Genomic DNA, 25,294 nt, shown 5'->3' with positions numbered 1-25,294 from the left:
TTAAGATAAAACTTCTCAAGATTGAGGGTGTGAGGTTACGTATCTCAATCATTTCTATGATTATAATTATAATTTATGGACTTTTTTTACTTAACCCCATGGAGGGGCAAGTGTCCCATTTGCCTCCCTCTGCAGATGCCCAGGAATATACAAGGTGTGACAATTAAATTCCAGGACTGGGGTAATAAAAGGACACAAAGAACATATCAATATAATAAAAACCCTTTTAATATGTTTCAAAGTAATCCCCCTGGAGGGCAATGCACTTCTTGCAACACTTGTTCAAGTTCTTGAAACACTTGGAAAAGTCACTTCTGTTGACATCTCTCAATTCCTTGGTCACATTGTGCTGTATGTCCTCCAGGTCATCGAATCTTCATCCCTTCAATGTGATTTTGATTTTCGGAAACAAAAAATAGTCGCAAGACAACAAATCTGGTGAGTATGGAGGGTGGTTCAACTCCACAATGCCACGTTTGGCCAAAAACTCCTTGACAACAGTCGCAGTGTGCAGGCAGGCATTGTTATGCAGCAGTACCCAGCTTCCTCTTGCTGCAAACTGAGGCCTAACTCTCCAGTTGTCTCCAGATTGATACCCAGTTGTCTCTACTATCATCCAAATAGATATTCGACGGTCATATTGCAGCAAGTCTCTGATTTTTTCGATGTTTTCTGGTGTTGGAACTGATTGAGGTCGTCCAGAGTAAGCATCGTCCTCAAGATCTTCCTGACCATCCCTGAAACACACAAACCACTTGAAAACATGAGAGCGGGATAGGGAATCATTTCCATAAACTTGTTGATGAGGGCATATGTCTCTCTTGCACTTTTACCCAACTTGTAACAAAAACTTAATGTTCGCTTTTTGTTCCATGACAAAAACGTGACAGCACTTTCTCACAGTAATATGTGAATGGAGTACAGAAAAAGAACGAGTTATGAGACACAAACAAATCTTTGCAGACAAGTAGTCAGATGGTCGAACTATTACGACAAGCTTAGACAAGTTTCTGCACGCTGACACTGCAGCACTACACGGCCAGTCCTAGAATTAAATTGTCACACCTTGTATAAATGTATTTTGAATAATTCTATAAAGTTATCCATTTATTATTTTTTTAAAAGTGTAAAAAATGTAAATACAAGATGACATCAAATAATATTGACAAGCATTTTATTCAATGGGTTATATTACAAGGAAAAAAATAAATAAATAAACAAATGATAACATTAAAACATCTTGGCAATAACACATTTAAAGAATTTTGAAATAACTTCCTCCTGCTTTGATGCAGTGATTTAAATGTTTCATAAAATTTCTAGTAATATTCCATAACTCATAGTTTCCATTTTGTCATTGGGGATTTCTTCAGTAATTCTAAATGTTTGTGGGACTTAATATATGATCTATTTTCAAAATTAACCCTACACTGAAATCCATAGGATTAAGGTCTGATGAGTAAAGCCTAGTACTCACATGCAGGAACAGAATGCCAAAATTATGTCACTTTTACTGTCAATGCTGACAAAATATGAAGTTGAAAATGTTTAACTTTTGCTGTGGCGGAAAATGAAATGGTAAAAATTAGACCAATAGGAAGGCTGTTTAGCAATGTCATCATAAACATCAAGTCAGACAATAGCATTTGAACCAAGGCAGTTAGCAAGGCTAAAAAACTTTATTATTTATACTTTAATACATTAATACAGTAGAGCGTCGATTATCTGAAAGTCAATCATCCGAAAGAATTCCAGTCGGCAAATTTAAATTTTCGCCAGTGCTGTGGCACTGCAATCTTTGGCTATGTCTTGGGCTACTCAAATATTTTACATTTTTGATACTAAATTAACTTCTGAAGTATAATTTTTTATTATTTTTATATTTTTCAATATATTTATTTTGTTTGTACAAAATAAAAAAATAATTTTTAGTGATACAATAGTCTTCGTTAGGCTTAACATCAACGAAAATTCAACACGAAGCGACATGCAACAGAAAAAAATGTCAAGATGGGATAAATTAATATATTTTTTCGTACATAATCGGTTATCCGAAACATTGATCTGAATAACCCCAGTCCCAATTGATTCGGATAATCGACGCTCTACTGTATATTTAATTTATATGCTATATTACTATCTGATTTAAATATTAATGTCAGATAGATTTACTTACTTAATAAAATATTTTGAATGGCGTAATTGTAATTTGGGTACAAAAGTACCCGAATTACAATTCTTCCAATGATTTAAAAATATTTTTCTTATCTAAATTCTTTGTTTTTGTGCTTTTTTATTTGTGATAAGATTGTAAGCAAACTTAGAAAGTTTAATTAATGTAACAAAGCAATCCTGGTTGGTGCTATTTTTGACTACTGGCAGTAGTTCTTAATATTTACAGCTGGCAGATGGTGCGCATTTCAATTGTATGATAATTTCCACGTGTGAGTACATGCCAAGCAGAAATACGACGGAACAGCAATTTTTACTTTACCATTTCCATCATATGTTTCCACATGTCAGTACCAGGCTTAAGGAGGTTGTTCAAGAAATGGTCTTTACACCATGGTAGAGTTGCACTAACACTGTGGGCAGGTGTAGTCTTGTTGAAATATTCATTCTAGATTTCTCAAAATGTTTTTGGAACAAGGAAAGACAAAGTCTTCCAGATCTTCTAGCAGTAAATTTCTTGATTTATTTTTACTTGTTTTTCCACAGAAACGAAAGGCATTTTGCCACTGGCACAGATTCCAGTCCAAACCATGACAGACTAAGGATTTTGAACATGCTCAATGATGGTCAATGTTCTGGAAATTTCAGCCAATCAGATTGTCATTTTGTCAATTGTGTGAATACTCCACTTTTAACAGTTTATCATCATTGAAAAGAATCTCTTTCCAGCAAGAGTTTGTGATGTGACATAGGATGCAATAGCATCTTTGTAGTCTCAAATGCTTGTTTTCTTCTGTAAGAACTGGACCCTTTTTTAGCTTGTAAATTTTGAGTCCAAGCTCCTGTTTGGCTATTTGATGAACTCTTTCTTCGTTGATTCTGATCTCTCAGAATTTTTTTCATTGAGATCCACAATTTTCATTAATTTGCTTTAGAATAATTTGATCAGAACTGTTGACAATGTATTTTCTTTCTCTTCCAGGATGGTTGTCATTATGGCCAAGCTCCTTACATGTTTTTTTTTTTTTTAAATTGATAAGATACCCAAGTGATCAATTTCAGATTAGTGATTTACAACTCTGAACAAACAAATTATTCCATTACATACATTTGATATCTTCAAAAAACATAAACAATATTTTTACAATGAAAACAAATAGTCAAACCTTGGGTTTCAAATTCCTCACTTTTCAAACAATTCAGTTTACAAATAAAATTCTGAACCCATATTTGCCCTGATTGCCATATGATAACTATTGCCGAACAAGCTACAGGGCAGTACCAGCCACCAGTGGTCAACTCCTTATACTACAAATGTTAAAGAAAGTCAACAACAGGACTACCAATTCAGAAGTTAATGGCACTGAGATCGCCTTGTGTCACTATAAGAATCATTGATCATGTTGCTATTTAAATTACATTTCAATGTGCATGTGGGAAAGATGATATTTCCATTTTTCAGTATATGCCACAGTAGAAATTAAATCAAATGAATTAACAAAAACCACATTAATTGACATTTACATAATATAAGTGGCATTTAAGAATTGTGCTTAAATTAAATTAAATGACAAAAATAAATTTTTCTCATTTAATATAATATAATATACAGGATGATTCAGAAGTCACAGAAATTTAAAAAAATTAATAACTCACAAACTATTTACAGTAAGATGATGTGGTTTTCACAGAAATGCTTGGAAAAAAGCAGGATTTTTTTGTGTGTAATAAAAATTTTAGTAACAAAATAGTTACATTTCTTGCCATAGATGGTGCTGTAGGAAACTGAAAGCATTTGTAATTTGTTTAAATAAGAATAAAAAAATAAAAATGTTCTTAGTTAAGGCTCTAGTAACAACTACAGAAATCTTATCAAGTGCATCTATGGCAAGAAATTAACTATTTTGATACTTAAATTTTTATTACACATAAAATCCCACTTCTTTCTAAGCATTTCTGTGAAAACAGTATCATCTTACTGTAAATAGTTTGTGAGTTATTAATTTTTTAAAATTTCTGTGACTTTTGAATCACCCTATATATTATAATAATAATTAATATTTATTAATACTAGGTAGCCAGTTAATTAAAACTAAAAATAATAAAATAATAATTAAAACTGGCCTTTACACTGAAACTAAAATTAAAAATAAAATTAATTAATTTAAATTGAAATCAAATCAATTGAAACATAATAATTTGGAAAGTGTGGATAAACTATTTGTTGTCGGTCTTGATTGATTTGGTTATATTTCATCCAGGCAGTTAGAGTTGAGTCTCTGTTTATAATACCTTGTAAAGTGTTGATTTTGGTTTTGGTTGGCTATGATGGAGTATTTCGCTTTTAATATATATATAAAGCAAAATACTCCATATTCTATATATAGAATAAATATAGATATAGATAAGCAATTATTTATTGTGACATTGTCATAATGCCGGGCTGCAACTTTTAATAATATTTTTAATTTATTTAATCTAAAATATATTCTCTCCACCTCAAATTAGTAGTAGTTTTCTCCTGTACATCATACTTTTTCTTTATCAATAGTCGTGCCGATCATCTAACATCTTTTGGGGGAAGTTTTGAATTGAAATAACATGACTTTTGGTTTGCACTGGAAGTTTGTATATAGTTAATTGGGGCCTCCTGCCCCTAAAGTTTTCATATCTGACTCATCTTTCATCTGTCTAACTCCATTCTCGAGATTGAGGAAAGACACGTGTATGGATGGACAGATGGATGACAGTGGGAGTTTATAGGTCTACAATTTTTTCAAATTGCAGCCCAATAAAATTGTCTTTTCCATTAAAATTATTTAACAATGGTGAAATTAGCACTTTAATGCTAATCAAATTATCACATTAGTGGTAATAAAAACCAGTACTTTCCACATCCCATTGACATCATCTTCAGGTAAAATAGAACATTTTAAAAATGCCTGTTATAAAATTTGTTTGACCAAAAGAACACAATTAAATTTGTAAATATTAAAATTCAAATGTAAATTCTGCAAATTCTATAAATGGAATTTGTAGAATTCAAACAACAATCTTTAGTGATTGCAAATTTACCGGGTATTACATTACTGGTAATTTGGTAATTATATTTGGGATTATCAGTTTATCGGTAATTTACCGGTAAATTCGTATTAATTAAAAAATGATTTAAAATGAAACTGAATTACTGACAGAATTATTGAACAACCATTTATTTTCAAGTTTCTATCAGTTTAGACAAACAACATTCTTGTAATAGCAATTATTATGACATAACAGATATTGAAATAACGCTGATCATTAATTATGCTTTTCATTATTTTGAAAGTAGGCTCTTAAAAAACGTAATACATTTAGGCTCTCGTCGTATAATCTAGATCTAATTTTTGTACAAATGGTAGCTGTATTAGAAAAAGCTTTCTCAGAATCAATACTAGTTGGATGTACAGTAAGACCCTGCTTAATGCGAGGGATGTGTTCTTAGACAACAAAGCATTAAATGAGGTCATTTTAACATAGAACAAGTAAAACGGCAAGGCTGTATTTGGGACAAGACTATGTCTCTGAGACTCACTGTTAAGCGGAATCACTTTGACGTTCAAGGCGAGTCTCATTCTCATTCTTCAATCTTCTTTGGTATCACTGCTTTTGGGTGCGATTGTTCAAACTTCACCAGCCACGATGCATTTTCGATGAAATTAACCTATCCAATTTCAAAATTGAAATTGTCCTGGGTTGAAATTTTGTCGATGCGTAACAAAAATTTCCCGTTTTTGAAAAAAATAATCATGGCTATTGTATCGTCCAAAATTATTTTTTTATTTTGCACAAACAATATACAGTTTAACCCAATTATAATGTCATCGGATGTAACGACAACCCTAATATAACATCAAATTTTTATTGGTTACATGATTTTCCTATACTAGATAATGTTAAAAAACATACTTGTAACAATACCCTGTTTTAATGTCATACTTGAAGCACTCCCAAATTTACAAAATTAGATTACAAATTTTATTTAACATAGAAGAAACTATGTGTTCAGTCCTAAGGTCAGAGTTCACTTCTTAGAATGACTGTGGGTGGTACTCTCCCCTACCTAACTTCGGTGGGGTGAGGTGCCTGTTTTGCCTGTTTCTAGAAGAGGGTTGCCATTTTGGATTTTATTTTGACTCAATTCTCAGTCCCCTGACTACTTACAAGTCTGGATTTTTTTATGTGCAAATGATTTGGGCACCTAATACTCTGTGCCAAATATCAACTCTTGATATGTACACCTTCATACCTCTATGCTGGTAACATAAAATGGCAGTATGATTTTATAGACAAGACATAGTCTTGTCAATAAATATGGATAGGGGAACATGTGACCAAAAATAAACAAATTTTACTTTAATTTTATGTTTATTATAATACAAATTAATATAAAATTGACTATATGTTAAATATTACATATGCATACAGAAATGTAAAGTTCATTTTTTGTGATGAAGGTCCTGACTTTTCTGAAATTCTTGTTCTTTTGCAATAAAGTCATGAAAGTTTCAACTGTTGCTTTTTTCTTTCCTTAAACAAATGTCGGTAGCAGAAGATCGCATCCAAAACGCCTTGTCTTGCTCTTGCACTCCTTTCAAAATCTGGATCATTTGCTACAATTTGATCAACGATTTTGGAAAACTTTTACTAAGTTTCGAAATCTGTAGAGAAATTTTTTGGGTTCTTCATTTTCAGAATATCTATTTTCCAGTTCTACATGAAATCCATGTTCTGCCAGTTCTTGAAGGTCATCATTGGTAAGGCTCTCACCAGAAACCTGCTGTAACTCCTCAATATCCTGTTAGTCTAAATCTCCTATATTGATTAGATTGACAATTTAGTCAAACTAACGATACAATGATAGGCTCTTCTCATTGAGAATTCTTGGATAACTTCAGCCAAACTTTTTCCACACTTCGTTCATGCATTTATCAGTTAATTCTTGCCAAGCGAAGTCGATATTTCCTATGGCATCCATGATATATTTTTTCCAAAATTGCACCAAACAAACATAGATTTAAAGAAAGTATACCTTTTTGCCACCTTTTGCTGATTTGCTTGTGTTCACAAATAATCATATTATACATGAATCAATGAAATGCCGCGATAATTGAAATCAGCATAAATTTTGAGTTTTTTCTTAGGCTTTGAGCAGAACGCATTATATTGAATCAGTGTTAAGCAGGATCTTACTGTACTGTCATTAGAGCATTGAAAACCTCTTTGATACATTCCTTGTATTTTTTGCTGTAAGAAATAATTCATTTCTTTCTTAACTATATCTTTTACACTTTTAAACTTACTATTATTACTGTTATCAGTCTATGCTTGTTTTATGTTTAATGAATAAGTCCAATTTCTCTTGTATTGTTAAATTTGACTTTTCTATTATGCACTTTGTTCTCGTGTCGATGTGAGAAATTGGTATGGTAAGCAATGAACACCCTTCACTAGAATCTGAGTCTGAACTAATTTCAGTAACATCCAGAAGTCATGATTCATTTTCATTTTCTGATAAGTGCTTGATTATTTCTATAATACTATTCAAAATAATATTTTTGTTAACATTATGGGGTATTTCATGTGACTTATATTTGTTCAATTTTTCTGGGTTATTTTCCTGTATTATACTCCAAAAACAGTATTGTGACAATGCCGAAGGGTCCCCTTATGCTTCGGCACCACAGGACCGACGGGTCAACATTGCGTCGGCAAAGACTACAATGACAAATTTATCAGGACTGACACCACTGTGTCTTCTGGGTAGACACAGAGACTGTTATGTTCGCATTTACGCGCGAGCAGTCGCGTCTGTGGGCGATTGGACTCGGGATGGAGACCACTTGAGGAAGTGCACCCAACACAATTCTAACAATAACAAAATTCATTTATTAAACTAGGTCTACAAAAGAGTATTTACCTTAAAGTGTCTTCGCGAGAACCGAGTTGGAGAGAGAGCTTACATAACATCGCAGGTTGTTATAAATACCTGAAACATGTACGAATTTGAGTTATGTACGAATTTCCAGATGTCTGTGGAGTTGTTGGGGAGCCTTGGGAATGTCTCTGTTGCCTTGGATGGTGGTTAAAGTCTATCAAAAGTTGAGATTCGTTGGTTCTTCGTAGGTATTCCCAGAGAAACACTGGATATTTGGGAGGAGCGCACGGCGATGAGCAATGATGATAAATCCTTTTGGCTGGCTCACAGGGAATATTCTCGCGGACTTTCAACTTCTCTCACTGTTTCTTGAGGTCTCCTCTTTATTTCCAAGTCATGTTGTCATTTTCCATCAATAGTGAATATTTTGTTGTAGTTTCCAGTGACACATTCTGAGTTCCACGGGAAAGGAAACGACTTCGGGAAGGGAAATTCACTCATCCTCTGGTAATAAAATGGAAAAGGTTTTTTTTTCCTCTGAGATTTAAATAAATTTCCTTTTCAAAACGAAAAATGAATTTTCTTTTGAAAAATTCCCGAATAAAATTGTGCGTTTTTCCTTTTCCAAGTTCAATCTCTCACAGTATATTTGGAATATAATACAGAGGATCATGTTAGAAAAAATCTAGAAAATTCTTTTAATAACCTTAAATTACGAATGGAATGACCCATCACCACCTGCACTGTTTTTTCTCTATGATATGGGGTGAGACAAAAAAGAAATCTATTTCCCACTGGTATTTCCTGTAAGAATTTTAGGAAAATAAATATCAGGTTAATTAAGAGGTTTTTTAACAGAAATACCAGTAAAAAATTAATTACCGGTAAATTTACCGGGGTATAATTTTCCGGTATCACTAATAATCTTTCAAAGGTATTTATCATCAGATGTTATCAAATTTATGATAAGATTTACACTTGTCAAAAAAATTGAGTGTTATATGCAAATGGTAGTGAAACTTTGCAAAAATTGAATAAATATAAAGTAAGTTGTTCTAAATTAATAATAATTTTATTTTTTTAGTATTTTTTCATAATTAATTGTATAATATAAATATGTTTGTAAATGTAATAAATTTAATTTTTTAGGTTAAGTTTGCCTTTTCAAATGAATCATATTCGTCGAGTTGTTCTGTACACAAAGAATCTTCGCTATTTTACCCAATGTCAGTTTTCTTCTGAAAGTGCTAGTCAATGCTTTTCTGAACCTTCAAGAAAAGAAAATACACAGGAAGGTAAATATTTTAAGATATGCAGTTCATATTTTAACATTTTTATAAATGTTTGTCTGTAGTTTTGTTTTATAGAACAAAACTATACTCAAGACAAAAATTTCATACCATATGTGAAATAAATACAGTAATACCCCGCACTTATGCAATAGGTGGGACCGAGCAATAACCGCATAAGTTGAATTCGCGTAAGTCAGGGTATAATTTCACAATTTGTGTAAAATCCAAGTCAGATGTAAGCAAGCTAATAAATATTAATAAAATAAAAGTACGACTCTTACAAAAAAAATTTTGTTTCAGTCATTTCTTTCGTTGTTCGCACCATCAGCAGTTCATAAAATCACAAACTCACGGAGACGACCTCGTTGGCCATGTAAAACTTATTATTTTTTACTTGAAATGTATTTTGTGATTGTGGCAAGAACACCAGATGACGCTTTTATCATTTGTTTACATTTTAACTACGGAGGCAGTAGCCTAAAAAGGAAGGTCGTCTCCGTGAGTTTGTGATTTTATGAACTGCTGATGGTGCGAACAACGAAAGAAATGACTGAAACAAAATTTTTTTTTTTTGTAAGAGTCGTACTTTTATTTTATTAATATAAAATAATCGTTGGCCATGTAAAACTTATTATTTTTTACTTGAAGCTAATAAATGTTCTCGTTAATCTTATCTCGTCTTTTGGTTCGTTCGTGGTTGCAAGAAATTACCACATAGAGTCTCCCAAGTCTCCGTAGATATAACAAACAGAAATAAATAACACAAAATAAATTGTAGCTATGTGTCAATTCCGTGCAACACGTCCGAACATGTAAGCTGAACAATAGTGTGGGGGGAGTGAGTAATCAAGAGTTGCGTGGCACTCAAACAAAAGACAAATCAATGAGATTTGAAAATCGCATAACTCCGGGTTCGCATAAGTTGGGGTAGTGTAAGTCAAGGTATTACTGTAATTGTATTTTATATTGCAATGTTTTGTTATATATATGATTTGTAAGGAAATTAAAAAGTATTGAATAAAAATTAATCTAAAATCCATTCTTTTCCTATTAAGCTATTTATATCACAATATATTTTAGCTTCGACCAAACCCAATATAAATCAATGCTATCCCTCAGATAAAATTATAAATGATCCTCCATAAAGAGAATTTAAATCAGTTAAACAAATTTTTCAAATTTATATTTATTTCATTTATTGAAAATTATGCAAATTTTAGAATATACTATCTGATAAATCTTAAGTACTATAAGTACAGAAATTCAGGCATGAATTATTCTTAACAGTAGCTCAAGTTCAAAATCTTTAACAGATTGGACTGATGTAAACAAGTCGGATGTATGTAAGCTAATAAATGTTCTCGTTAATCTTATCTCGTCTTTTGATTCGTTCGTGGTTGCAAGAAATCACCACATAGAGTCTCTCACAATAGTACACACAGGAAAAACCTTAAATCTCCAATAAAGAACTTTAATATATGTAAGTTTCAGACAAACGTTTTTGATTTTTTACTAAAATAATCATCAGGTCTGTCCAACATTCCAAATTGGAGTGCATCTCAATTTGAAACATTGGAGAGACCTGATGTTGATTTTAGTAAAAGATCAAAAACGTTTGTCTGAAACTTACATATATTAAAGTTCTTTATTGGAGATTTAAGGTTTTTCTTGTGTGTGTAGTATCTTAACAGCAGAAATTTAGCAAGGGAGGTTCAATTTAAAAAAAATTAAGAAGTATTGAATATTATTGGAATAAAACAGCAACATGCAATACTTCTTAATTTGTACAAATAATAATACTGTACGAATTATATATTATACATGTTATTGTGTATGACTGATTTATAGCAGTTGAATCTATTATAAAAAATAATCAAAAGAAATCACTAAACAAATCACATGGCAGGTTTATGTCATTAGTTTCATATGAATGTGAAAGGAAATCATATTTCATTTCTAAATGTTTGGAAATTTTGGGTTCTACAGTTTAAATTTATACTTATATGGCAACTGGCTTTAATTTAATTTTATATTTAAATATAAACAAACTTCACTTATTTAAAAAAAAGGATATTAATAGCAGAGGGTTCAATTGTTCTCTTGCACCCCGACTGCACCACTGGTTCTTAGTGAATATTTAAACAGTCTGAAAGACTACAATAAATATGAACAAATATTTAACTAAGCACACTTTTTTTTTTTTGTTTTATATTTTTAATAGAAATTGAAAATCAATAAATTTTTTTTTTTTTAATTAAAGTACAGTGAGTGATCGGTTAACGAACATAATACGTTCCAAGACTTTGTTCGCTATCCGAATTGTTCATTAACCGATTATTGATTTACCATAGGTTTCTATGGGAATTTGATTGATTCGTTCTGGAGACCCCAAAAAATAAAAAAATATAGTCTATACTTTCTTACTACATTTATTCATATGGAATAATAAAAATACCTATATACACGGTCTTGCACTTTTATTAGTCATGTTTTTTCCGTTTGTGGGGGTTAAGGAATCTATCCAATGTTGATTGCTTTTCTGTCTTCTTCATGATTTTTCAGAAGTAATTAATAGCATTGTAACTGTAGAGATCCCTAGGCCTATTAATTTCAACCTGGTTTGGATGCCATTTTAAGACCGTTGTTCTGACATCCTTCCACTTCTTCAAAAGATCTTTAATGCCTTAAGTTCCCAGCAATTTTTGATATTAATGTAATTAAACATAAAAAATACTTAAAACTGAAAGAAAACAAAAGAAATGCATTAATTTTGAAGAAAAAGCTTCAAACTTTATTTTCCTTTGTCTCGCCTTTCTGCGAAATTTGACATTGATGAGTCATTGTTTACACAGCTGGATGACTTTGAACACAGCTGGAGTCAGATTTCCCGGGACATTCTCATAGAAGTCTTGGGAGACAAGGGTTTAAAGTAGGGTGAGTTCTAGCTGGCCGTATATTTTTAAATATTTTTTAAAAATTAAAATTTTAATTGCGATTTCCGACCCCCATGACTTAATTAAACATGTATATAATAAAATCTATTAATTAAAAAAATTAAAAAACTATTGGAGGTGGTTTTTGACATCAGAAAGCAGCTTTAAATTTACCAAAGGAAAATCCGTGCGCTACAACTTAGGAACCATGAAATAAATTTGATAAAAAACTCCCATTAAAAAACAATTAAGCCTTAATCGAGCCTTATCAAAGGCTCATTAAAATCGCGATAAAAATTTTTGAAAAAATTTGGAGACTTAAAAAACATTCCAAAAATTCAAAAAAACAAAAATTTTGGGGGGGCCGAAAGGACCGAGTTTTATGTAAGGCTATGTAACATGTCCGAGTTAACTCGGGCGAAGAACTAAAGGGGTTAATAGCAGATATTGGCATAAATCTGTTTTTTTCAGAAGAAAACGTAAAAAAATTGTTTCTATCAGAAATATAAAAGGCTGGAATTACAAGAGAGAGTTTCAAAGTTCGGGGAATATTATTCAATTAGTATATACTGGGTTGAACGTCGATGTCAACATCTCCCGCGCACTGAAAAGTTTCGAATTGTTGCCTGAAGACAAAGGAAGACCAAACGATATTTGTTATTTTATGTTGCTTCTTCTTGTGTTTGTTCAGTGAAGCGTTCATTATCCGAACATGTGTTCGTTGTCTGATCATGAAAATGTTTCGCGAAAGTGTTCGTTAACCGATCACCCACTGTATGTTATATATTATTTTTGAGAAATTGCATAAATTGCAGATTTAATTTTTTTTAATACAAATTCTTAATTTTTAAGACAAATATTGTAATGGTTTGCTGGTTTGCTTTCTTCACATTATATTAGACTAAGGATTCCAACTAATTATAATAGAAATATATCATGCTCATTGACACCTCAATGATCATGATCAGCTCTTTCTCTTTTCTTTATTATAAATTTATAACTGATTAAGATAATAAACAAAACACCACAAAAACCATAAAATATCACCTGCACAGAGTTTTAATATAATTTAAACTTAGACAAACATTTTCAATATAATGTTAGATCTGCATCAGGTCTGTATGGACAAATGTTTTTATATTTTAGAATGTACAGAAGAATGGTTTAAATTTGAAAACACAAAGAATGTTTTCAGCTTCAGAATAAGGTACTAAATTTTTCAACGATAGAATTACATTGAAAAATAAATAAATATATATATTATATGTATAGAATAGATATAGATAAAAGTTTACAAAGCATAAAATAAGATTAGAGTGTTCTTATTTCAAATCAACCAAGGGTGGGAATAGTCTGGAAAAATTAAAATGGCATGTTAAACAATCATAAAAAGGCAGATTTGTACAGTTTTACAAGTGAAGATATGTAAAATTATGCCCAGGGAATTAAAAAAAAATTAAAACAGAAAAACTTTTGTCATCTGATAAGTCTGCATATTCGATAATCTGGTACTGCATCAGTCCTAATGATGCCAGGTTAACAGAATGTCACTGTACACTGGAAATGAATATACTCAGATTTGGCTGAATGATGTGTGAGATGTGTAGGGAGTCTCTAACTCTTGACCGGCCACAGGTTGGTAATTCATCTCATCACTGGATGGACTGGCACTTTCATAAATTGTCAGCAGGATTGCAAGATCCAGCCAACGTCAGAATGCTGACACCAGTTAGGATAAAGTTAAATGTGTCCTAACTCGTGAATTGTAACAAAGGTTGAATAAGAGGGTCTAAATTATCGAATGGGGAGGTTGGTGAATAAATCTATAAGTGTCCAAGGCTTGATAGAGACAGGTAGCCAGGATAATGAATAAAAATATTAGTTTAATATAAACATCTAAATCTAAAGATACTCAGAAATATGGTATATACATTACAGGTGTGAGCCGCCGGGGGGTTGGGAAGTCCTCTCCTTCCGGCCACACGTCGGTGACCTACTTTCTTGTCAAGGATGGCGTTTCGTTCAGTTACGCGTTACGCGAGTGGAGGAGAGTCGGAGGGGTCGACGATAAGACGTTGGCAAAGTCGAGTAACGACACCATTTAAAAAACAAAACAAGAGTTTATTAACCTAACTAACTAAATAAAATCTTACAAAACTTTTTAGACTTTGCAGATGAGAGAGAGAGTTTACAATAATAAGCGTTCATACCTCTTTGCATATACTAGTGGGATATTTTCCTGTAATGTCATCCAAATGGATTCTGATCGGTGACACAAGTATAGGTCTGCGATGGGAGTGTAGGTCTGCAATGAAAGTGTAAGGCTGCGATGGAGAAGGCAATGTCTGACTTCGACGTTTGGTGATTCCCTCGATGAGGGGAAGGTGTCGGGTTTTTATACCTTGATTCACTTTTTGTTTCAGCACATTTCATTTTTGCCTCTATTTCTTGAGGATCGTCATCTGCAACTTAAAAAATCTAGGAGCAACTTGCTATGTCAACAGCTTTCTTCAGGTATGGTATCATAATCCAGCTTTTATACCTTTTTCGGTGGGAAAATTAATTAGGTGATCAATTGTTTTAGCAGGTGTGGGGTTAAAGGTGGTGATCGAATGACAACAATATGATGAATTTTGCCTGTAAGTGTAAACTATGCATGGTTTGATCGTGAGAATGTTTATAGTTAAACCAAAAGAGTTATAAATTTCTCATGCACTTTATATTTTGTTTTTGTAGTTTATAGTTCTTGTTTTAATAAATTTAAATAAAAATTCCTTTAGTTTTAAATAAAAATTCCTTTAACTAAAGGAATTTTTATTTAAATTTATTAAAATTTTAAAGGATTACTTTCTTTTACGACATTATATGAACTTCGAATTTCACACAGGAATACAGAATATGCATCTAATATGACATGACAAATTATCTATATGCTCCATTGCGTTCTATCTGCTATTCGCTCTTGAGAGAGTTTACAGAAATACCTTGGAGAGAGATGTGGTTCTCTATCTTTGTGGAGATTGAGCTGTAATCGATGTCTTCCTTTCTTATAAGGCTATTCGTCTTTTATGGGAAAGTCCGCTTCAGGCTGTTCCGGATATGATGAGATGGAAATCTTCTCCTTCGTTCGTGGTTTGTGGAGTCCGTCTTGTGATCGTCGTTCTGGGGATAGCTGCGGGGAACTGGGTGGCTGTCACCGGTGTATGGCTGGTCCACCCCGACTGGAGTTCTCGCCTCCCTTTTATCGATTTAGCTTGGGAAAAAGAGTCAGATGATCGACTGTTTGATGATGCATCTGCAGGTGTGCAGTCAGAGGTGAGCCGTTGATGACGTAAAACTGTCATTATATGGAGCTGTCGTGACCACATTTGGTTCGAGACTTGTACGCTTCCTTTTAATTAATGGCCAACATAAAACTTAAATTGAAAATGAATGTATATTCTCTTCATTTTAAATTTTGTTTAGAATAAGAATTGGGAGGCAAAAAAAATTCTGTTTGATATCACAAAGATAGTAGTTAAATTTAAATCAAACTCCAGTTTAACATTTGTATCTTTAATGATTTTGTTTCATTCTTAAAAATAATAAATTTAAGAAAACAATAAGTTTATCCATATTCAAACTTATTTGCTATACAGGTATACCTCGACTTACGTCGTTTCGAGTTACATCGTTCCTGATTATACGTCGTTTGTCAAAAAAATATATGGAAAAATAAAAATCAAGTTTAAGTCATTTTATTCGAGTTTACGTCTGTCTGCCACAAATATTGAAGTCGTAATATCACTAGAAAAATGTTTAAAGCACATAAAATCATATTATAATATATACATTTACAAGTATATACTGTATTTACAGTACATGCATTTGTAAATTTAAATTACTTTTTTCTGTACTATATTAAAAACTAAAATTTNTTAAAGCACATAAAATCATATTATAATATATACATTTACAAGTATATACTGTATTTACAGTACATGCATTTGTAAATTTAAATTACTTTTTTCTGTACTATATTAAAAACTAAAATTTGTTTGTTTGTAAGCTTAAAATAGATCTTTATTAACCATATATTATTAAAAATGCATTAATAAATAAAATACAGAACGGGAATTGGTAATTTATGGTTTAGCCTAGTGGCAAGTAGATTCGGAGACAAGTAAATTCGACTTACGTCGTTTTTCAACTTAAGTCGTTCTCCTGGAACCAATTACCGACGTAAAGTGAGGTATACCTGTATAGCTTAATTTTCAATGATTGAAAAATATAATTTTTTGTTAAGCTTCTATAATTAAAAATTTCAATAAGGATTAATAATACTGCTAAGAACATTAAACATTTGTTCTTAGCAGTATTATCAGATAATATTCATATGAAATTTATTCTAAGTTATTTAAAAAAAATAATTTTATGTGCTATTTTCTTTTTAAATTTTGCAGGGAATGTTTCTAGAAAAAAATATCAAGAAAGAGAAATTTGTTTATTTGGACCAAAAGATATGCGTGCTCCTTTACCTGGAAATATTGGTGTTATAACATCATTTCTGTTTGAAAATAATGTAAGTATTACTTTCATGAGTGCAATTTAAAATCTAATTTTTAAAATTAGTTTTTAATAAGTAAAATTGCGCATTATGTAATGAGTATTATTACAACTTTGTTATACATTTTGAAAAAGGATAAAGTATTTATGATTTTGACTAAATTGAACATTGAATATTTTATATAATTTCTTGTAACATTATCAAATCTAACTGTGAAATGAGTTTTACATAAATATTTTATTTTATAATATGAATTGACATATTTTCTATTAAGATTAAAAATGAAATAAAAACTATTAAGTTGCATGAAGCTTGAAATCCATCAAAACAAAATTGTATTGTATTTTTTGATATGACTTTGCCAGAATAGAATACAATAGAGTCTGCCTAATCTGAACATGTTTCCATCAGCCAAAAGGAAATTTTCTCTAACAAGAGGTCCACTTAGGAGTGTTCCCCTTTTTCTTTCCTGAGTGAACCACATGAATAAAGCTTCATCAAGCTTGTGAAACATTGAGGGCCTTGCTGTTTGTCGATTTTCAACTGATTTTTCTGAAGTAGAGGCACAAAACTGCTCGATCTTTCCAGTTTTCAAAACTGCAGTTTTTTCCAGTCGGTTATTGTGGCCTTGCCCAATCCAAACTCTACTGCCAATTTCGTTGCACTTTCACCCTTGTCCAGCCTTTTCAAAACATCCAGCTTATCTTTCAACATACACATTGTGTGTTTCCATCTCATGGCTATTGTAGCAGCAGACTAAACTAAACTAAAATAATGTAGAGCGAAGAGTACATTCAACATTCACAATTAAGTGTGCTAACTCACACAGTAGCATCAGTCAACTGATTGGAATCCTGGACTGTGTATTAAAAACAATGTTTTTTTACAGTTAAAATAATCTTAAGATAAACAATGAAGACAGGTTGCCATTTCAAAATTTAAAAACTTGTTTTTGTTAACTTTTGCATTCTCTATTGAGTTCAACTCAATGAAATAAAGGATTGGTGCTGATGTCATTGATGGTGTTGGATATTTATAAACCAGACCTGTTTTACTGCTTGTTTCTGCATTATAACAATTATTCAGCTAATCCGAACAGGGCTTGGTCCCAATTAGTTTAGTGGGACTCTACTGTATTAGATATGTATTCTAGTAAAATCAAGTTATTAAAAACATATAGCATTTTTGTGCATTTGTTTTTAATTATATATGTAAAGTAATGTCAGAAAGATAATATAGACTTTCCTATGCAACAAAAAATACAGCAGTTTCCAGTAAAATTAATTCCAAAACAAGAGAATGTTGTAAAAATCAAATAAATGACAATACAATAAAACATTAAGTAAAATATAAAATTCTTTTACAATGCATTCTATATTTGAAGTATACAAAAAAATAAAGTGTGTTTTCTATGTTGGCTACAAATTAATAACAATGAAAAAAAAAAAGAACCAATCATGACAACATTGTCAATGTCATGCTGTACTTCCAGCATGAGCAGTTGGAATTCTTAGACTAATATAATGTGAAGAAAACAAACTATTATAATACTTACTTCTTAAAAATGATAATTTGTACTAAAAAAGATAAATCAACATTTTATGTTTATAAGAATGAGTGTTCAAATTTAAATTATTTAAATTTCCTACCTAAATGTGAACTGAGGGAGTTAGAGCGGCAAGCTTCTCCCCACTTATCAGCTTCGTTGTCAGGGATGGCCTTGTTAACTGAGTGGGGAGGGGTAGTGAAGTCGTGATGAGGTGTCAGCAATACTCAAAGATGACTCAATATTAAAATTAAGAATAACATATTTAATATAAAACAAATGATACAAATACATGCAAGTACATTCTAAATTTCAACAAGAAGAAAGTAATAATGATGATTATATCTCTAACTGCATTATTATTTAAAAAACTCCACCATACCTTTAAAATGCAGTCTATTTTAAACACTTATCTAATGTTTTCGGTCAGATTAACAGACCTTCTTCAGGATCAAACTATCAGAATTTAAATTTGCAAAACGGAAATTCCAAACTGCACATTCTATAATCTTCTCAATTGCGCATGCCCATTATTATAATTTTAATGTCGCCGCTTTCCATGCCGATGCTATTTTGCTTGATTCACGAAAATTTATATTTTGCCCTTTTTCTTTGCACTTGTAAATGTGCCAGGCTTCTGCATACTTTAGATGTCTTATATTTTCCACTTTTTGTATGACATCTGCCTTGCTCCATTTGATTTCGATCTCTGTTGGATCTGCGATCGCATAATTAGCCAAAGCCGTGATTGGTTGTTTAAATCTTACATTCTTTTCGTGCTCCTTCAATCTTTTATTTAACGATCTTTTAGTGGCTCCTATATAATATATCTCCTTATTCAGCCTCTTATCATACAACGGTATTCTCTATACACCTGGGATCAGCCTCCTGTCAACGGGTGTTTTGTCATTTCTTAGCATTTAGAATATTGTCGTGTTTCTGTTATATGCCATTTTCTTGTTGCTTTCTATTCCTATTTTTATGTATATGTTACTTAACTGAGCCCTGTATTCCATTACGGTGAACTCTTTTTTCTCTCTTTTATCTTTATTTTTATTGCCTTCTTTTTCTGCTCGTATTAAGGCTTTTACTTTATTCTCCTTAAGTTCTACATCTCTTGCTAGCTTTGCGATGTATTCAAGCTCTTTACGCATATCATGAATCCTGCTACAATGAGTGTATGCTCTTTTAATTAGTGCTCTAAACGCTGCTAGTTTGTAGTTTGTTGGGTCATGTGAGGACCATGGTATCAAATCCGGAACGTACGTCGGCTTTCTATATACTTTCGTATTGATTACCCCTTCTTCATCTACTTCGACCTCTATATCTAAGAAATGTATTCTTTTTTGATTTTGCTGCTCTAGTTCTAATTCCAGGCCATAATTATTGCTGTTTATATCTCTAATTATTAGAGATGTAAACCAATGATCCAGAAATTGGTAGTCAGATATGATGCTTGCCAAGCCATGGAGTCTTCAGTGAAAGGTCCTGTAAATCTTGAGATTTACAAGCATACTTATAAATCTCCTAGGATTTTTTAACTTCCATTTTTTAAAAAATGTTTGAGAAGCACACTTTTTCTATTTGCTCAATAAAGGTTCATACTAATGCTTGTTCACAAAAACAATATCGTTGAAAACTATGATGACCATGTTGTGACCTCACCTTATATGAGATATAGTTATCATATCTCATAAGGGGAGGTCACAAATATTACAAATTAGTTTTTCTGGAAATTTCTGAAAAAGAAAAATTTATACTCATTTAAATATTTTTTAATCGTATATTTTGTAACTCTTGTGAGATGTGATTATTGAGAATATTTGTATGGATAGTAATCAATGAAACTCATCAAACAGTGATGCAGACAATCAGAATTTTATCCAGTGCACAAATTTGATATAAGTATATCTAATATTAGTTCATGCTTGATAAAAACAGAATTTTTTTAAAAATAGATTCTAAATATTTAAAACATTTCTAATTTTTCCATAATTTTCTTCCTGGATTCTTATATCATTTAATAAAAATATATAAGATTAATGGGACTTGTAATACATGCAGCACATCATAAATCAAAAAAATTACAATATTTGATGGACATTCTTTTCTGTTACAACTAGTAGCCTGGGACGCCCCCTAGTGGGCGTTCTTTACAAATTCCTGTGAGGCATGGTTCCTTTGACTTTTTGTTCCTATCAGTATGCTCTACAGCTCTGTTAAAGTTATTGTTAAAGTTCCAATCGCATCATACGGATCTAAATTTCTACCTATTAAACATTCTATAAATACTTTAAAATAGTTTAATTTGTTTATTTACCTTCGCTTGTAAACCTTGATTTTAAATGTATCTGCCATTTTTTCAACAAATTTCCCGCGCAAGAAATTTCCCATGTGTTTCAATGCGCGATGTTCACTGAGTCATGGGATATTGTAAATGTGTGGCGCAAGGTTAATCAAGGCATATAATAAGGCAAGGTATATAATAATTATTTATACCATTCCGTGGTATAAATAATAAATTCATATCAATAATAAATTCCTATTACAAATAAAAATAATTTATTGTTAATTTAAAATCATCTCTAGGGCGCTTCTAGTGCCTGTTTTTAGCATACCATTACACGGACAGACACGTTCAATGGGTTATATAGATAGATTATCTATTAGTGTGGCTTGTATTTTACAAATGTAGAGAGAAAATGTCAATGATCATCATACAAACAAAATGTCAAATTGTTTGAATACATATGATATTTACTAATTATATCCAGTTTAATAAATTTTTATAAGAATTTGGTAACATCTTTCAAAGTAACTCTTTTATAGCTTAAGTAGCTTATTTAAACAAATCAGGCTGGAATTTTGAAGTCAGAATCACTGCTTTAAGATAAAGTATGCTGCACTAATTGTTTAAGTTTAAAACTGTTCACTGGAATGTAAATGTTTAGTAAATTTGTGTATTTATAATGAACTTCCTTAGGTAATTACTTCTCTAGGTCAAAATTGATATCCTGTTGAATAATGAGAGAACTATGTTCATATAATTGAAAAAGTCATTAAGATTCTTACCATTTTAACTGAACTTTAATTATTGATGAGACTATGTCTTGTTTATAAAATCGTGGTGCTGTCCTGGCTTACCAGCTTAAAGGTATGAAGGAATACATATTAGGAGTTGCAATTTGGCACAGAGTATTAGGTGCCCAAATCATGGGTGCATAAAAAAACCAGACTTGTAGCTACCCGTGACCAACAACCAAGTCAAAATAAAATAGAAAATGGCGACTCTTTCTACAAACAGGTACTAGTACCAGATTTGCTCATGCATTGTTTGTTGAGAAGTTCGAAATGCAAATGTTGTGAAATCAAGTTTTGACAAACAAATTTTTGAAAAAACCAATTTATCTGTACTATGTTATTCCCGACATATCTCTGGTTGCAATGTGCTGACCTTGATTGGTTGACCCAAGATATCTCATTTCAGCATCGGAATGTTTTTGAAATTAGATGGCACTAGTCATTATAATTTGGTATTAAAACTAACTTTCAAATTAATATATATATATATATATTGTTTGTGCAAAATTAAAAAAATAATTTCAGATGATATGGATAGCCACAATTATTTTTTGAAAAACAGGAAATTTTCGTTAGGCATCAAAGTTGAATTTTTAACAAAAATTCAACCTGGGCGACACGCATTGGAGAGAAATTTCAACATTGGATAGGTTAATTTCACCAAAAATGCCTCATGGATGTGATCATGGCTGAGGCTGGCAAAAGTTTGAACGATTGTGCTCAAAACTAGCAATACCAAAGAAGATTGGAGAATGAGAATGAGACCCGCTGTGAGAATCGAAGTGATCCCACTTAGCATCGAGTCTCCGAGACATAGTCTTGTCCCAAATATGGCCTTGCCATTTTACTTGTATACTTTTATGACAATCTTACTTTAAATTGGTTTACTTGATATTATCATTGATAAAATTTCATTAATATTTATGTGTAAGTAGCTTTCTATAGCCAAACTGACTTATTTCAAATAGCATCCAGATTGGATATTTTAATTTCCTGATATAGATAGCCTACAGATCATCTGTATTTAAAAGTCAATTTGAAAGCATGTGTTAATTATGCAATGATACAAGTTACTATTGATTTTACCTTGCAATTATGAATTCATCTGACAGCATTTGTCTAAACTTATCAAGAGCATCTTTAGAGGATAGAGATTCTATGGCATGTATAATTTGTTTAGTATAAGCCCAGGATTTTTAGTACTCTGTTATATCACACCACCGGATGTATCACACTTTTTCTTTGTCTCCCGACAAGTGTGATATAATGAGGGGCTCTGTATTTTGAATTTACTGCCTCTTTGCTTTAAGAAAATTCGATTTTATGATACAATGCAAGTCTTTTTCTTATTTAAATAAAATTTACGAATTAATTTAAATAAAATCATGAAATTTTTTTATATGATGTAGAAATGATAGCTAATTATGTAATCGATTTTACACAAAGTTTTTCATTTTTTGTAAGTGAATAAAGTGTTTTTTAATAAAAAAATAATATATAATTGTATACAAAATGGTTTAAATAGACTTGTCCGAATATTACATAATGGAAAGGGAAATGCAGAGATGTCAATAAGTCAGGAAATAATGTTATAATTGGTCAGGGAATGTCAAGGAATCACAGTTGAAATNACTTTTTCTTTGTCTCCCGACAAGTGTGATATAATGAGGGGCTCTGTATTTTGAATTTACTGCCTCTTTGCTTTAAGAAAATTCAACTTTATGACACAAGTTTTTTCTTATTTAAATAAAATTTACAAATTTAAATTAAATCATGAAATTTTTTTATAGATGTAGAAATGACATAGCTAATTATGTAATCGATTTTACACAAAGTTTTTCATTTTTTGTAAGTGAATAAAGTGTTTTTTAATAAAAAAATAATATATAATTGTATACAAAATGGTTTAAATAGACTTGTCCGAATATTACATAATGGAAAGGGAGAAATGCAGAGATGTTAATAAGTCAGGGAATAATGTCATTATTGGTCAGGAAATGTCAGTGAATCACGGATGGAATTACCTGTACAGACCCTGCATGATTATAAGTTTGTATTGATTTGGAATTAGGGTATAAGAACTAAAAAATATATTTGTTATTGATTCAAGCAATTACATGAAAAATTGATTTATATATTAGAAAAATAATTATAATTAATTCTAAATTATAAACTTTTTGTTTACTGTTCTGATATTGTGTAACTTAAAGAAAAATTAATATATTTTTTTTATTTTATAACTTCTTATTTTTTTCCAATTTTGATCTATCTTTAGTATTTTGTATAATTTAAAATTTGTTTTTTACTAATACTATACTAGTATTTCATTATCAAAACAATTGACTCTGCATCAAACTTAATTAACTTACGCTCCTCAAAAGTGAAATTGCAACACTACGAAGGAATGGTTATAGCCATATGCACATTGCAGAACTGGTAGAGGTGACAGAGATATGCAACAGACACCTGTTTATTCAGTAATGAATATACAGGTTGGCCCCCACAGGCAGCTGTACAGACTGCTATACACTGAGGCATACTATCAGTGAGGCAATTAATGGTTGCCTGAGATGTATCCCTTGCTAAGCTACGTCCACTGCAGTGTGCATGTCGGCTATGGTATGAGGTGATGGTCCCCGGTGCATCTCATGTCAGACAAGGTCCCGCAGGTGTTTGTTGAGAGAGAATTCACATCCTTCCGGTGTGGCTGATGGCCAGGAATGGATGTGAATTCTATTCAGGCTGATGATAGTTCATCGTGCGACATGTAGTTAGGCATTATCTTTCTGGGACATCATGTTGAGTGCGGTCTGCACTAGTGGCTGAACCACAGCCCTACAATTTGTGTGATGTACTGGTCTGCTGTCAGAGTACCAGAAATGTGCACCAAGGCTGTTGATTAAACATGATGCCTGGTGTAGAGCTGGTGTGACGCTCGGTGAAAAGGGCTGGTATGTAGCATTCTCCAGGATACCACCACAGACAGAGGCGAGATTCATCTGTAAACAATACTCAATGCCATTCAGTGATCTAGTTGTGATGATAGTGGCACCAAGTCAAGTATTCAGCTTTCTGTTGAGTGATTAATGGCACTCCCATTGCTGGTTGCCATGCATGCAGCCTGACTTCATGCAACCTATTGCAAATGGTTTGATGGAAACAGATGCACCTGTTGACGACAACAGGAGACTTTGGATGTCATTTGCTATGGTGAATGGATCCCAATGGCCTGTTCAGTAATTCTACCAATCTGTGTGCAAACTCCGCCTTGGACGGTCCTAAGCCTGGCTGCGAAAGGAGGAAGGTGGTCATTCTGGCGAAATGACCAGAATCAGGAAACTGGGGAAACTAGCCAAGAAACCGCATGAATTTCAAATGAATCCAGATTGCAGCTAATGCTACCGCATCCAGGGCAGCCGATGCGCCAGCACTAGTGCTGTGCGATGCATCGATGTGACATCGATACATTGATGTTTTTGTTCGTCGATGCATCGACCTTCCGATGTTTTTGAAACATCGATCCTGAATCGATGTTAGCAATATGTGAATTTTGATTCATCGATGCATGCAGTTCATTCTTTGTTCCTAATGTTACCACCTGTTCGGTTTTCACCCGGACAGTCCGGGAATTTCGTAGAAATTGTGAAATTGCGATAAAACAAAGTTCTCGCAAATATGTTTACAAATTTACACTATTTTAACAGTGAATGAACTCACACTCATTGAAACTCATCCGCAACTCTGCCATGTTAGTCTGTTTACGCCGACTTGTGGCGCGCAACCTGTCGACTTTGAGGCCGGATGGCC

At 32.1% G+C, this 25,294-nt stretch overlaps 1 protein-coding gene across 1 annotated transcript in view; it reads left to right on the top strand.

The window, feature by feature from the left end:
* LOC111642690 (methylmalonic aciduria and homocystinuria type D homolog, mitochondrial-like) overlaps positions 1 to 25,294 on the top strand; it is a 62,240-nt gene that overhangs the window by 3,809 nt on the left and 33,137 nt on the right. The window contains exons 2-3 of the mRNA XM_023389069.1: positions 9,239 to 9,384; positions 16,757 to 16,875. Coding sequence (XP_023244837.1) covers positions 9,258 to 9,384; positions 16,757 to 16,875 — 246 coding nt within the window. The 5' untranslated portion in view covers positions 9,239 to 9,257. The remainder of the gene's footprint in view (positions 1 to 9,238; positions 9,385 to 16,756; positions 16,876 to 25,294) is intronic.

Source organism: Centruroides sculpturatus, unplaced genomic scaffold, assembly GCF_000671375.1.
Source record: "Centruroides sculpturatus isolate CEXI.00-Female unplaced genomic scaffold, Cexi_2.0 scaffold1722, whole genome shotgun sequence".
Classification (NCBI taxonomy): Eukaryota; Metazoa; Arthropoda; class Arachnida; order Scorpiones; family Buthidae; genus Centruroides; species Centruroides sculpturatus.
This window is presented reverse-complemented; position numbering and strand designations above follow the sequence as displayed.